This window comes from Stegostoma tigrinum, chromosome 28, assembly GCF_030684315.1.
Source record: "Stegostoma tigrinum isolate sSteTig4 chromosome 28, sSteTig4.hap1, whole genome shotgun sequence".
In the NCBI taxonomy this organism is placed as follows: domain Eukaryota; kingdom Metazoa; phylum Chordata; class Chondrichthyes; order Orectolobiformes; family Stegostomatidae; genus Stegostoma; species Stegostoma tigrinum.
This window is the reverse complement of record NC_081381.1, coordinates 43,885,693-43,901,630: the sequence shown is the minus strand read 5'-3', so window position 1 is coordinate 43,901,630 and position 15,938 is coordinate 43,885,693. Positions and strand designations below refer to the sequence as shown.

The following is a 15,938-nucleotide window of genomic DNA, read 5'->3' as shown; positions in this document are numbered from 1 at the left end:
CCTATAGAGATTTATAAAATCATGAGAGGTATGCATAAGGTGACTAGCCAAGATCTTTTCCCTAAGATGGGAATGGGCCATGGGGGTGGGATGGGAGTCCAAAGCTAGACAGCATAGGTTTAATGTGAGAGGGGAAAGGTTTAAAAGGGATCCGAGGGGCAATTTTTTACACAGAGGGTGGTACATGTATGGAACATGGTGCCAGAGGAAGGGGTGGAGGCTGATACAATTATAACATTAAAAAAAAATTTGGGCAGGTAAATGGATTGGAATTGTTTAGAGGGATATAGGCCAAATGCAAGTAAATTGGACCAGTTCAGTTTAGGAAAATCTGGTAGGCATGAATGAGTTGGGCTGAAGGGTCTGTTTCTGTGCAGTGTGACTCTATAACAATCTCTTTGAATTCTTTCTGCAGCTAGGAGGCTGGAACATCACAAATCCATGGGATAAGGACAACTTTCAGGAAGTGCTTCAGTCTGTTACAGCTCATTACCGGACCTCCCCATTCTTCACCGTCTATCTGAGCACAGACTCGAAGAACTCCAACAGTAACGTCATCCAGGCAGGTTACTGGGGACACAGCTGGAGCCCTGGCTGATAGGGACGGGAGGCTCGCGGGTCTATCACAGTAAGCTGGCAGGAGTTAGCCAAGTTGAACCTGGCGAGTAGAGAGAAAGAGATAGAGAGAGTCAGGGGCAAGTGAGTGGCAGCGGCGCAATGATGCTTCTGTTTGAGATGAGCATGGAAGAGTTTGCCAAATGTGTGAGCCCTTGTCACCACAGTTTAGCCGGTGCTCACTGAACTGTGTAATTGACTTCTGTGGGAGGAGGCGGTTTCCTGGTAACGTCAATGGACTAGTAAACCAGAGTCAACAAGTTAATGCTTTGGGAACAAAGGGTTCAAATCCTGTCATCACAGATGTTGAAGCTGGTTTTCAGTAAAATATGGAATTAAAAGTGATTGCTGCTAAAAACCCATCAGTCATGGAGCAAATCTCCCATCTTAACCCTCTCTGGGCCAACATGTGGCACTGTATTTGACTCTTAACTGCTAGTACAAAGGAGTACACCATTCACTTCATAGAATCCCAACCGTGTGGAAACAGGCCATTCGGCCCAACAAGCCCACACCGACTCTCCAGAGAGAGCATCCCACCCAGGCTCACCCATCCCCTACAGTATCCCTGTCTCCCTGTATTCCCCAAGGCTAATCCAACTAACCCACACACTATGGGCAATTTAGCATGGCCAATCCACCTAACCTGCACATCTTTGGACTGTGGGAGGAAACCCGGGGCACCCGGAGGAAACCCATGCAGACACAGGGAGAATGTGCAAACTCTACGCAAACATTTGCCCGAGGCTGGAATCGAACCTAGGTCCCTGATGCTGTGAGCCAGCAGTGCTAACCACTGTGCCACCCTAAGGGATGGACAGCAAATGCCAGCCTTGCCAGTGAAACTCATATCCCATTCAAGAATTTTAAAAAATCATTTTGCCGGAACATTCTTTGTCCGAGGCCAAATTCACCGAGGCTTGCTGGTTCCAGGAGAGGTGCAGACTTAACGAGAAGGTGATTGAGAAGCTGGGGTTTGCAGGAACCGAGCTCTGTTTTTGCTTTCTCTGACTCTCACATGATCTTTTCCCGCCCCCACAGGTGGACCAATCAGGCCTTGGATTACCCTCGAGAGATTATTACCTCAATGCAACAGCCAATGACAAGGTAGGTGCACTCCAGGAGGCTGATACCTTTGTAGGTGACATGTTGGGCCTGTACCAGAGATGTTTTGATGGTGGTTTGGCGGCCAGGGTGAATTTCCATTCTTCACTCACCAACCTTTGACATCAAAATATTTTCTAGCCGGCAATTATTTAACCCTCACTGCCCACTGCCATGTCCCAGGAATTACAAAGCCAGTTGTAACACCCCAGTCCATCACTGAGCCATAAAAACCGAAAGAACTGCGAATGCTGGAAATCAGGAACAACAACAGAAGTTGCTGGAAAAGCTCAGCGGTCTGGCAGCATCTGTGGAGAGAAATCAGAGCTCACGTTTCAGGTCCAGTGACCCTTCCTCAGAAACATTTAGCCGTGATTAGTGACCCTTAGACAACAAGGATTTTACATGAAGGCTTTGAGGATCAAACTTTTGGAGAGAGAGCCTTGGCCAGGAGAAGTAATAAATGCTGGAATGTACAAAGCATCTTCTAAAAAAGAGGAAAAGGCATGCAACTGCGGAGCAATCGAGATCAGAATCGTTCACCGCACGGTCACCAGCCCATTCATCTATTTGGCTCTGTTAACGTGCGGCGGTTTCCAGCTGTCACAGCTTTTGTTTTTCTAACCTCACCGCACTGTTTGACATCATGCAAAGTAGCTCATCTCACTGCTGTCTACAGTTAAGAGCAGCTGTATCTGTAGGACCACAGTCTGTGCACTAAATTTAATTCATTAAGAGGAAAGAAATTACCAGCATTCTGACTGAGTGTACAAAATACCCAGTCAAAGAAAAGTAGGGTTTCTTTTTGTTGAATTATAATTTTCTCAGCCTGAAGGTAGACTCAGAATAGAGACCACCCACTGGTCCCAAACACAGTAGGGACCCCTTTCCCCAGATGTTTCTGTTGCCTTTCCTCTGATGCCGAACCCATTGTGAAATATGTACATTGATTTAAGCAGGGAAAGGATAGTTCTACCCTCGGGCTGGGAAATTTATTACTTCAAGATAAGGAATTCTACCTTGCTATGGGCAGCTTGTTCCTCAGGCAGCCTGTGTCAGCATTTAACACTCACCAGTTAAAATTGGAAGATTTTACTTATTTTAGTTCCTAATTTATAGACAAAGGCAGCCTCAGAAATTGCAGTGCAGTAAGTGGTGAGTTAATTTGTTTCGGGGCCTTTCTTGTCATGTCATGAGATGATGGAACACTCTCTGATTGGGTGCACCTCAAACAATAGCCAAGAAGTTCAACGCCATCTAGGACTGTGCATGACTGGCATCCAAACCACAATCACTGTCTGCACTACTGATGCAAGCAACTAAAACTCACTCACCACCCTGACTTAGAAATATATTGCCATTCCTCCACTGATGCTGTGTTAAAGTCCTGTAAATCCCTCCCTAATGACACTGTGTGTGTCCCTGCACCAAATGTATTGCAGTGGTTCAAGGTGAAATGGTTGGGAATGCGGAGAGAAAACATTTCAGATCCGATGATGAACAAAGGGTCACTGGATTCGCAATGTTACTGCTGCTTTCTTTCCACGGATGCTGTCAGATCTGCTGAGTTTCTCCAGCAGCAATTTCTGTTTACTTCTCCATTATCCAATTATCTATTATTTAACACATAACCCTCGTTCCATTTGGTCTCAAGACACAATTGCCAGACTGTACAATTCAGTAAGAACAATTGCTAATCCTGGGATTATTTTTGTTTAAATTTGTTTTACCACCATTAAATAATAATATTTAACAGGAGCTCATTCAGCTCTGGTAAGAGCCAAGAGTATGAGCTGGAGACTGGGATATCCCCAGTCAATGTCACCAGAACGCAACAAAGGCAGACGAGTTGATTTAATGGATAGCTAAGATTTAAGTGCAAGTTCTTTTAGACTCATAGAGATATACAGCATGGAAACAGACCCTTCAATCCAAATTGTTCATGCTGACCAGATATCCTAAATTAGTCTAGTCCCATTTACCAGCATTTGGCCCATAGCCCCCTAAACCCTTCCCATTCATATACCCATCCAGATATCTTTTCAATGTTGTCATTGTACCAGCCTCCTTTTCATTTGGATTGCAATACTATAGTGTATTTTTTTAAAATGACTAACTGATGTCCTGTGGCATTGCTCATGGATGAGGTGGTGATGAGACAAAGGTGAGGTGGATGGAGGAGGTGCAGGTATATAGTTAGGCCAAATGTGACAGAACACTTCAGGCTCATATTGACTTGGTAATTGTCCTTCTCCTCGAGCCACAGGAGCTTTAAAGACAAGCTGCATTTAGAGTTAGAATCAAGACCAATTCAGAAATAAACACTGCAATGAACTCAGTCCACTTACATCTGTGACCAGCAGCTCCTTTATGCCAAAATTAGCACTTGTATCAATCCAGCAAACCCTGGTGACTTGTTAAAAAGTATTCAAGTAGGCTGAATCAAAATTTGAATTGACAGTTTGTTCAAATTGTCAAGTAGTTTTAAATTCTCAGAAAAATGGATGGTGCCAATTAATGCCAACAGCTGGTTGGCATTGGAGGAGACACATGTAAATATCAAGTACAAGATAAGCTGGGAGAAAAATGGCAAACATTTCCAGCTTTCTTCAAAGATTATGTTGACGTTATTTATAATTATATACAGATTTTTGTTAGCTATTTTCTTCTTCACCTTTTGTTTAACTAAATATCTCCAAAAATTATATATGAACCTAAAATCTGGAGTCACATGAAATGATGGGTTTTTTTCGTTTAAAGGAGGTCAACGGTCAATTCTGCTATTAAATCATATAATCCCTACAGTGTGGAAGCAGACCATTCAGCCCATCAAGTCCAGACCAACCTCCTGAAGAGCATCCCACCCAGACCCTCCCCATCCCTGTAACCCTGCGTTTCCCACGGCTAATTCACCCAACCTGCACATCTTTGGACTGTGGGAGCAAACCCATGCAGACACAGGGAGAATGTGCAAACTCCACACAGACAGTTGCCTGAGGGTGGAATCGAACCCAGGTCCCTGGTACTGTGAGGCTGCAGCGCTAACCACTGAGCTACCGTGCCACCCTTGGAGACGTTTTACTCTCTCGTTATGGCTGGGATGATGATCATAAATCCAGCTTGATATCAGGGCCAACATCTGAGACTCTGCAAGAAGGACTGGCTCCATCCAAAAAACACACAAGATCCTTTGAGAATCTGTAGTTTTTTTTAATTGTATCATGAGATGAAGGCGAGGCTAGCATTTGTTGTCCATCCCTAATTTCCCTTGAATTGAGTAGAGTTGCTGGCCTACTTCAGTGGACAGTTAAGAGAAAACCCCATTTCTGTGGTCTGGAGTAACATTTAGGCCAGATCAGGTAAGGATAGTAGATTTCTGTCCCCAAAGGACAGTGCTGAACCAGGTGGATTTTTTTTCTGACAATCCTTGATGGTTTCATGGTCACAATTGCTGACACTTGCTTGATATCCCATCATTTCTAATGAAATTTAAATTCAACTCATTGCCATATGCTGACATCATTAGGCTGGCTTTCTGGATTTGTACTTCGGTGCCATTTTCACTTTGACACTGTGACCCCATTAGATGCAGGTTTGGGTGTCACTGTCGGAGCATTCTGTGGGAGCGTTGCCTGCAATGCTGACAGAGTCTCCTGGTCTCTGAGGCCTCCAGCCAAACCTAGCCAGGGATGACATGCACCTCTGAAAGTGATACATGATACATAAGTTGAAGGGACAGCTGTTATAGTGACTGACAGTGATGTTGTCTCTGGTAACCCGGGCATAATGGTTCCAGTCTCATTGAGGAAACTGATTGTTATAAAAATGCAGTGATAATGGGAACTGCAGATGCTGGAGAATCCAAGATAATAAAATGTGAGGCTGGATGAACACAGCAGGCCCAGCAGCATCTCAGGAGCACAAAAGCTGACGTTTCGGGCTCTGATGAAGGGTCTAGGCCCGAAACGTCAGCTTTTGTGCTCCTGAGATGCTGCTGGGCCTGCTGTGTTCATCCAGCCTCACATTTTATTATCTATGTTATAAAAATGCATCTGGTTCACTAAAGTCCTGTGGGCAAAATTACTGCCAACCTTACCCAGGCTAGCCTACATGTGACTCCATATCCACAGCAATGCCCTCTGAAATGGCTGAGCAAGCCACTCAATCAAAAACATTAGAGGTAGGTCTCACCACCAGCAGCTAAATCTCATGACAAACCAAAACAAGACTTCCAGTAGCACCTTGTAAGAAGCATCGTATTATCAGGGCCACCAATGTGAAAGGTCACAGATCAGATTCTGCGAACCAGGACACACGGTTCACAGGATGTAAATGTGACTCTTGCAGAAACTGCTCACCGGAAACCCAGCTTTTGATGTTGATTGTTACAAGGAAGCTGTGATTGCCATAGCGATGTCACACCAGGAAAATCTGTATTCAAATCTTCAAGCTTTGTTTGTGATTACCTGCAAATCCAACGTAGACCAGTTACTCACAGTTTAAAACAAACCACACAACAGCTTTTGAAAACAAAGCCAGAATTAACTATTTTGATCATCCTGCGAAGGAGATTTTCATTGTATTTGACTGTGTGTGATGTTGTAATTGCGCTGTCAGAGCTGCCCCGCTGTTAACCTTCGCTGTGTTCCTGCCTTTCACCCAGATCCTCACGGCCTACTTGACTTACATGATGGAGCTAGGGGAGCTCCTGGGTGGCGAGGAGACCTCCACGCGGGCACAGATGCAGCAGGTGTTGGACTTTGAGGGTGCCCTAGCTAACATCACTGTGCCCCAGGAAGACCGCCGAGATGAAGAACTCATCTACAACAAGATGACTGTGCGAAACCTGCAGGTAAACAGTGTCTGGCTGGGGAGCGGGTCAGGAGCCAGGTTCATCTCAGGCCCACTGGGGTAGAGTGTCATAACCCGAGGTCTGCTGTTCCTAGATATGAACCCATTTTTAAGGTACACACGGGGGCCCAGTTTACCTGACCAAGGTTGACATACAGATCAGGTTTCCGTACTTAACAAATCTTTTTAGTATTTATTCTAAGTAATCAAACAATAGCCACAAGTAAACAGATATGAACCATTGGCTCAAAACATTAGTAACTATAGTCTAATCCCCTGATAAACTGTCCCCCTTTACTCAGACGCACACAAACGCATGCATATACACAACACACACGTGCATATACACAACACACGTTCTTATACACAACACATACACACGTATACACAACACATATACAATGCCCACACACGTATACACAAAACACACACGCGTAGGTATGCACAACACATACATGCATATACACAACACACACACACACACACACATATACACAATGCACACACACGTATACACAATTTGCACACACACGTATACACAATGCACACACACGTATACACAATTTGCACACACACGTGTACACAATGCACACACACGTATACACAATGCACACACACGTATACACAATTTGCACACACACGTATACACAATTTGCGCACATACGTATACACAATGCACACACACGTATACACAATTTGCACACACACGTATACACAATTTGCACACACACGTATACACAATGCACACACACGTATACACAATGCACACACACACGTATACACAATTTGCACACACAAACTCTCACAGTCTCTCAAGTAGGTGAAATAAATTATTGGTAATAAAAACTCTGGCAAGTCAGTTCAGTGACCTTTGTTTCCTTATTCCACCAGCTAGTCTTCGGCTAGCCAGATCCTTGGTGTTCAGTTGTCCCTCTCTTTCCGAGTCTCTCTCTCTCTCTGACAGCTTCCACTGGTTTCTCAGAGGTACAGAGCAACAGTAACTCTGAAAATGTCTCCGAATTTATGAATTCAAATGTCACAGAAAGTGCTGCAGGAAAGATAATTGTTTTTCTTCAAATTTAAACTGGCTTTTTATTTTCAGCAGAGAAGAGGCTCCTTCGGCCGGAGAGAGCAACTGCTCACTTATGTGTGTGTCTCTCTCGCTGACTGTCTGTGTGTGTGCAACTTGTTTCCAGTTCCAACCTGCTCTGTTAGCTGAGAACCAATCACTTTCACTTGGAAGCAACTTCTCACTTCTGATCATCTGCAGATTGCAGGAACCGATGGACACAGAAGACACAGTTCACAATAGGTCCTGCATTTTTTTGCTGTGAAACTATTCAACCTTCCTGGTAAAACCCTGTTTTTAAAAGCAAAGCTTTTGGAAATGGCATCAAGTCATGACGTTCATTTGGCAAGTTGGTGCAGACATGATGGGCTGAATGGCCTTCTCTGTACCGTAGCACTGAGTAAAAAAGCCCTGATTCCCCTCTTTAGGAGACTGGTAAGACCACACCTGGAGTGTTGTGTATATTTGTGGTGCCCTTATCAAAACAAGGACAGGGAGTGCAGCAAAAGTTCACAACACTGATTCCTGGCATAGTGAGATTGTCCAACAGGGAGCTTTTGGGGAGACTGGACCTTTATTCTGTAGATTTCAGAAGATTCTCATTGAAACTGAGAAAATTCTTACAGGTCTTGACAGGGTAGTTGCACTAAGGATGCTTCACCTAACTGAGGAGCTCTAGAAACAGGAGACAGGGTAGCAGAATGAGGAGCAAGTCCTTTAGGATAGAGATGTGGAACTTGCTGTCTCAAAGGGTAGTGAATCTTTGGAGTTATTTAATCCCAGTCAAGTGAGGAGGTTCATACATTGAATATCATAGAATCCCTACAGTGTGGAAGCAGGCCATTTGGCACATCAAGTCCACACCAACCCTCCAAAGAGCATCCCACCCAGATTCGCTCCCTATCCTATCCCTGTATTTACAGAGAAATGATGTTACAGAGAAAGGGAGGAATGTAGTTTGAGGGAGGTTAGAGAGATGATGTGGAAGGGAGACTGGGAACGGTTACTGAAACAGTGGTGGATATAGGGCTGGGGGAGGTTACAGTGATAAGGAGGGAATAAGGTTGAGTGAGGTTATAGAAATAGGGATGGATGTCATTTTACTGAGGTTACAGAGATGGGGAGGAATGGAGAGAAATATGAATCAGTGGGACAACAAGAGGTGGGTTTGAAAACTGCAGTGAGAATTTTAGAATGGAGACACTGCCAGGCATTTATACACAAAGCCTATACAATGCAAGCCCAGTAGCAGTGCACAGGTTCTAGTATAACTCAATGCTGCAGTTACCAGTTCGAATTCAGTGTGAATAGACTTAAACTTGTTAGTCCCTCGCGTCACCATGTGACTACTCCTCAGACGATGTATTAAGAGAGCAGTACGCAGTGGAAGCAAGTGGCAGATTCAAATTCATCTTCCATTAAATACAGACAGGCACCTTTCAAGGTTCAGCCGTGTCATTAACATCTGTATGTCCGCACATCTTCTAACACTCCCTAGGGCAGGTGGAATTTGAAACTGAATTCTCTGCGCTAAAGGTGGGGTCACTACCACTATGTCACATGAACCTTCTTGCATAAGAGCAATTTGCTAACAGAGAATATCTACACATTTGGATTGGGTGTGCATATTCAGGTCTTAAAAACTCCGAGTGTACAGCACATTTTCCTTTGTATTTGGAACCTGCCTTAGCCACAGTGGATTTAGAGGCATTTGCACAGACTGGAAGCTTCTTTTTACCAGTGGGGTCATAGTGTCTTGAGCAGCAGGTTCAGCTGGAGTATTGGCTGTGGCTATCTCTTGCTTTAGAGAGATTGTCTAACGGGATTTGCAACATTGTTCCTCTGAACTGAGCCCTCTCCACTTTGCAGAGAGTGAAAATACTGGCAGACTACAGTGTATTCCAGTAGACATCATTGGCCAGCTAAAGGTATAACCATTTAGAGCTCAAGTGCATAAGTACAGGAGTACAGAGAAAAGTGTACAATGTCACCATCACAGGGCACCATCTTAACTACAAATTGCCTAGTTACAAACCTTAGTAAAATGAATTAGGTACAAAAATAGAGAAATAAAGAAATAAAGTTAAAGTTTGACTCACATCTCCTCATTGTAAGTGGAAAGCTCCTTACGATCAGGAAAATTTGATTCAACTTTACATTGACTTCACAAACAGCTGTCAACACTCAGTAATTCAGTGTGTACAATGATAAAAAAAATGCATTCTGATCTTCCCATTCCCATTTTACCAGTGGATGCACAAAAAGGTTAAAGTTCACACTGCTGTGGTCATTTGACCAATAACATCATCTATGATTCCGTTTTATTTAAGTCATGAGAAATTCATTTAGCCACGTGAAGCTAGTATTTGATTACAATGAGAGGTATGACCTACTGGGAAGTTTTCAGCTGCTTAACTCCATCTTGTCTTACAATCCTTCTGGATCTTCCTAAAATAAAGTAACAAATTATTCTCAAAAACAATAAAACCCGGATGATGCTTGCTCTTGAGCTTCAGTCTGATGCTCTCAAAGTGAAAGGAATGCATATTTTTCCCTCTCCTATCCTCCACCCCGATCACATCTGCACATTTTCAACTGAAACATACCACAGGATGAAGGTCAGAAAGAATTTGTTTCTAAAACAGCTTCCGAATGGAGCATTTTATTTCTTTGGGGTTTGAATCATCCTATAGCACCATTCACTAACTTAGGAATAAATATTAATGCCCTGCTAACTCATGGTTCTGATTTCTGAGCCCAGTGTTTACGTTGTTTACTCATTCTAGAATTTTCTTGTCTTCACTCAGTGGCCTGTTTCTCTTTTCTCTTTCAGGCGTTAGCCCCTGTTGTTGATTGGCTGCCGTTGCTTTCGGCCGTCTTCTATCCTGTCGAGCTGAATGACTCTGAGCCTGTGGTTGTATACGCAAAGGAATATCTACAGAAGGTCTCAGACCTTATAAACTCCACCGATAAATGGTCAGAATCCATCTCTTGCTGTCTTTCTGTCACCTCGTCCTCTCGCATCGGGTGTGTTGTAGAAAATTGACACCATGATTGTATCTCGCGCTTAGTGCCACTGCCTGAGAAGTGCCTGTTTCAGGTCAATGTAAAGGCATTAGATTACCATGAGGGGAAAGTCAAGCCTGTGTATTGTTTGCAATTGGGCTCACACTAACAAACACCATCAAATCTTGAGAATTGCTATCACAAAAAGAATGAAAGTAGGACGTTTGTGAAGCATTTGTCACGTCCTTCAGGAAATTCTTTTAAAACTTCATCTGCTGTGAATTTCTCCAACTGAAGCACAGTTTGCCGACATTTTGTCTCATTCAGGCTCACACCAACAACACCTGGGTTTCAGGGGTGAGATTATGAGGAGAGATTATCACATCAAACCTCTATCCTGTAGAACCTAGAAGGTTATGGGGTGATCTGATTGAAGTCTTCAAGACATGAAAAGGAAAAAGACAGGGTAAATAAAAATAAACTATTTCCACTGGTTGGAGGTTCTAGAACTAGGGGACACAGTCCGAGAATTAGGGCCAGGAGGGCGTGTAGAGTCATCCTGGTGTTCTCTAGCTGCACCCTTACCCAACCCCTCTACTCACCCTATACACACACTTCACCTCCTCCCAAAAACACCAGCCTGCCAATGGGAGGGCACCTCCTAATATACAAGCCCCACTCCCGCAAACTCCTCTTCTGGGAATCGGCATGTCAACTGGAAAATCTCAATTCACCACCTTCAACTGATCGTTGAGAAGCTTAATCAACCATTAAGCCGTTGTGAGGCACGGGACCTGCTCTGGGAAGATGACTGGAGATGGGATACATCTCAGGAGCTGTGTGTAGATCTATCTGCAACATTTCGAGTGGCTGTCAACCTGCATTCTGATGCCAGTGGGAAACTGATGCTCGCCATGATGTTGGCGTGTTCTCCACACTCCCCCCTCCACCGTGTCACCCTGACTGAGTGACCCGGTCACTGTGCTCCCAGCTATGTGTTGCTCAGATTTCAGTTTGTGTCAATGAACCATTGACGGTGTGTCCAATGTTGCTGCTTCCAGCATTCTCAACAACTACATGATATGGAACGTGGTGAAGAAAACTGCCTACAACCTGGATCATCGCTTTCAGGAAGCTGAGGAGAAACTCATCATGGCCATGTCAGGAACAAAAAAGGTGAGTGAGCAACTTTCAAAGCCAGTGAATGACAGGGTGAGCAGACCTGCCTAGCTGCACATTCAGGAGATTGAGAGTACAGGGTAAGTGCTGAGAAGGACATATCCCCCTTGGGCTGGGGGGGGGGGGTGCGGGGGCAACATCTCCGAATAACAGGACAGCCAGTTTGAGTTGAGCCGAGGAGAACCTCACTCAAAATGGTCTGTGAACTCATTATCCCAAAGGTTTACGGACGCTAGAGTATTTGCAAGATGGGAATTTAGAATCTACTTCAGATTTTTCATCCTGGGAACGTGGGCATCATTGGCAAAACCAATGCTTCTTGGCCATCCCTAACTAACCTGACATTTTGTTATTTTGGGTAGCGAAAGTTGACGGATGTGGGCATACTGCTTGGAGGGTGGAATTGACAGACTCGCAAACTGGTATGACAAATTACACTGTTCCAGTACAATTTTTAAAATAAATTATAGAGTTAGCGCAGCGTAATACCCTACATAATGGCTTTCCAGTAACAGTCAAATAAGTGACTGTTTAAAATTGTGAAAGATCTGAGTCATTCCACATTTGGTTCAATCGAGGAGGCACTTGGATCCGACCCTGCTTTTCTTTATCTTTACATCCTCATGGGTGAACAGGAATCATGGACCGGGTCAGTGAGAGGACATTGACGCTGAAATTTTGACGTGCATACCAAGCTGTGGGGTCTGAGCAGTGACAGTCCAGAAGATGTTTCAGAATTTGATCATGTTTTTTATGCCCAGTTTAGGTGTAAAACATGAGTCGCCACGAAGGACCTTCTAACTAGAAACTTCCAGGGGTTTGTCAGTCAGGCAGCTGTTTAATTAATATAAGACCGTCATAAACTCCTGAAGATCTTCACCACTCTGTCCTTCACCAGCATAAAGGCTTTCCCAGTACTGTTCCATATTAGTTAGTGGTCTGTTGCATGCTTTATTAGCACAGAATGCTAGTTACATCTTTATGTCAAAGCGATATAAGGGAACAAAGCCACAGCGATTCCTGTGATTATCTTTTATTCAACACACATGAGAAGTGGCAAAATTCTTAAACTCCCTGTATGAATTTCTAACATTAACATAATAAGAGTGACTGAAAATGGCCAGATTCCTGAATGTTGGACAATGAGCCTTTGCACAGGTAAAGACCAGAGTGATGAGGACGTTGAGGTGTCTAAAACCAGCCTGTTTTAAACAGCAATAACAAAGTGTGAAGCTGGATGAACACAGCAGGCCAAGCAGCATCTTAGGAGCACAAAAGCTGACGTTTCGGGCCTAGACCCTTCATCAGAAAAGCTAAACAGCCGCCCGACTGACAATCTTCTGGAAGTTTCTACTCGGGTGGTTTGTTTGCTGTAGCTGATATTTCCGATAGATTTAGGGACTGTCCCACTGACCTGCATTGGCCACAGGTAGGGATCTACCAGAGCCATGCTCCATTCTCCACTTGTTCCCTGAGCCAACAAGTGCAGGTCGGTGTTGAGGCGGTGGGTGGTGGGGTGCGGGGGGGAGGGCGCATTTAATCGGGTGCCTGGTAAAACCCTGCTGCCACAGCCCAGGTGGGGGCATTAGCCAGAAGAGGTTGGGGATAGGAGGAGAAAGTGGTTGCAGCAGGCTTTGGGAAAGGATAAGGAGGGTTACAAAAAGTGTGAGGTGGAGAGAGGGAGGCTGCAAATGTCGTGAGGTGGAATGTTATGGAGGCTGCAAAGCAATGAGAACAGTTTTAAACCTGTCAAAAAAAAAGGTTGTTTAGCTAACTGGCATCCAAGATCATTAATTCCTTGAAAATTAATGTGGAATGCCTAGTTTTAGGACTGCATAAACTCAGGAGTCACTATACTTGGATGTAGTGTGTCAATTGTTAAATTTAAATCTGAGGTGCAGTAAATAGGATTGTAACTGCCTCATTAAGTTATTCCAGCTTTGTTACAGTACGTGGGTAGTGCATTAGCTGTGACTCTGCCAGTGGGTAGAGCCATGTTGAGGGGATGGATTTTCTTGTGTAGAAGTGCATCAGATATTTTGGAAAAAGACACCTGTTAACCTAATATCTGTTATCTTGAACCAATTTAAAAACTATGATTTCTAGGAAATTAATGCCTTGCTTGTATTTTGACTTTAAGATTAAAGAAGAGCAGATAATTATTGAGGCGAATGATGAGTCCTACTAATTGTTGTATGAGGCTCCAAATATGTGCCGATATAAATACAAATGATGTCACCATGTGACATCATCACTTTGTGAGAATGAAAAAGTAGCCCCTAAAATTTAGAAAGCAGCCCTCAAACAAAAAATCTGAGGCTAGCTGTCAGTAAAGACAAATTATTTTCACCCGTTCTTGTCATATTGTCTCTACCTCTCAGTCAAAAACTCTGAGTTCAAGCTCCCCTCTTCCAGGTCTTGATGACCGAGGAAGGTGTGTTCAGATTATGGCCAAACAGGAAGATTATCAATCACCGATCCTTCCTACACTCAACACAGCGGCAGGCTTAAGAGTGGGAGAAGTTCCTAGTCGCCTGCGTGATGGAAGGAACAGTGGATCCTCTACCACGACTGTCTATAGCTCTGTGTATGTAACAGCGCATGTTGCACTACACCCACGTGATCTGTGTCACACCACCATGTGGAGTCAATCTTGAGAAACCGAGCATACACCAGTTTTTTTAGAACTTCATTCAGGAGTCACTGGCTAATTCGACTGCTGTTACGCATTTTTCTGAAGAAGGATCTAGGCCCAAAACATCAAGTTTTCCTGCCCCTAAGATGCTGCTTGCCCTGCTGTGTTCATCCAGTTCCACACCTTGTTATCTCTGATTCTCCAGCATCTGCAGTTCCTATTATCTCTGCTATTACGCATCCCTAGATCCCACTGAGAAGGAGATATATTTTAACCACTGTAGTCCTAGGGGTGTAGGTACAGTGCTGTAGGAAATTCCAGGGTTTTGACCCAGCAACACTGAAGAAAATACATATTTCCAAGTCAGGATGGTGAGTGGCTTGGAAGGGAACCTGCAGGCGATAATGTTGCTGTGTATCTGCTGCCCCTGTCCTTCTAGATAGAAAAGGGTTGTGAGTTTGGAAGGTGCTGTTGGACAGTAATGAGTGACTGCACAGGAGAACAGTATTTAAGACAAGTTCATATTTTGCTGAAAGCTTTATTTCACTTAGTCCCACTCCATACAGTTAACCCCCAGTGGTTACTGGTGCCCTGTATATTTATAATGTATTATAACCCAATATCCAATAATCTATCCCTTGCCATTTCCCTCATTCCCTAATTAGTGGCGTACAACATGGAACCAGACGCTTCGGTCCATCCAGCCCATGCTGACCACGTTCCCAAAATAAACTAGTCCCACCTGCCTGCTCCTGGCCCATATCCCTCCAAACCTTTACTGTTCATGTACTTATCCAAATGTCTGTTAAGTGTTATAACTGTTACCCCCATCCACCCGTTCTCCTGGCAATTCATTCATCACACAAACCACCCTCTATGTCAAAATTTACCCTTTGTGTCTTTTTAAAATCTTTCTCCTTTCACCTTAAAAACATGCCCCCTACTTTTGAACCCCCCCCCCACCCCTCCCCTGTGAAAAGATCCTTGCTATTCACTTTATCTATGCCCCTCATGATTTTATGAGCCTCTATACAGATGCACTCCCATTCTTCCAGGTGCAAGCCCAGCAGCGGCCACCACTTCCGGTGGTGCTGTTGAGCTGCCAGTCCTCTGATTGGTTGGATGCTGTTGGGAACAAAGAGCTGGCTTTAATAGGAATGGCCATTATTAATGGTTTGCCACTGATCGGATGTGGCGAGCACTCCTGGACTTAGGTTGAGAAGCTGGAGCCATGGTAATGTTGCATGATGGTGCTCTATGGGCATGGGTTCTAACACCACCACAGCCACTGAAGGAATTCGAATGCAATGGAAAACAGTCCTGGTTTTGGTGACCGTGACGACTGTCGTGGTTGTAAAATCCAGTCGGTTTCGGTTCACTCATCTCCTTTCGGGAAGGAAAACTGCCATCCTTGTCCGTCTGGCCTGCGTGTGACTCCAGACCCACAGACATGTGGTTGGCTCTGAAGTTGTACAATAG

General features: G+C 44.2%; 1 protein-coding gene across 10 annotated transcripts in view; it reads left to right on the top strand.

Moving 5' to 3' along the window:
- Positions 1-15,938, top strand: part of LOC125466670 (endothelin-converting enzyme 1) — a 294,487-nt gene that overhangs the window by 233,211 nt on the left and 45,338 nt on the right. For all 10 annotated transcript variants that reach the window (XM_048561509.2, XM_048561512.2, XM_048561507.2 and 7 more), the window contains 5 exons: positions 416-562; positions 1,657-1,722; positions 6,383-6,571; positions 10,473-10,615; positions 11,707-11,821. In XM_048561509.2, coding sequence (XP_048417466.1) covers positions 416-562; positions 1,657-1,722; positions 6,383-6,571; positions 10,473-10,615; positions 11,707-11,821 — 660 coding nt within the window. The remainder of the gene's footprint in view (positions 1-415; positions 563-1,656; positions 1,723-6,382; positions 6,572-10,472; positions 10,616-11,706; positions 11,822-15,938) is intronic.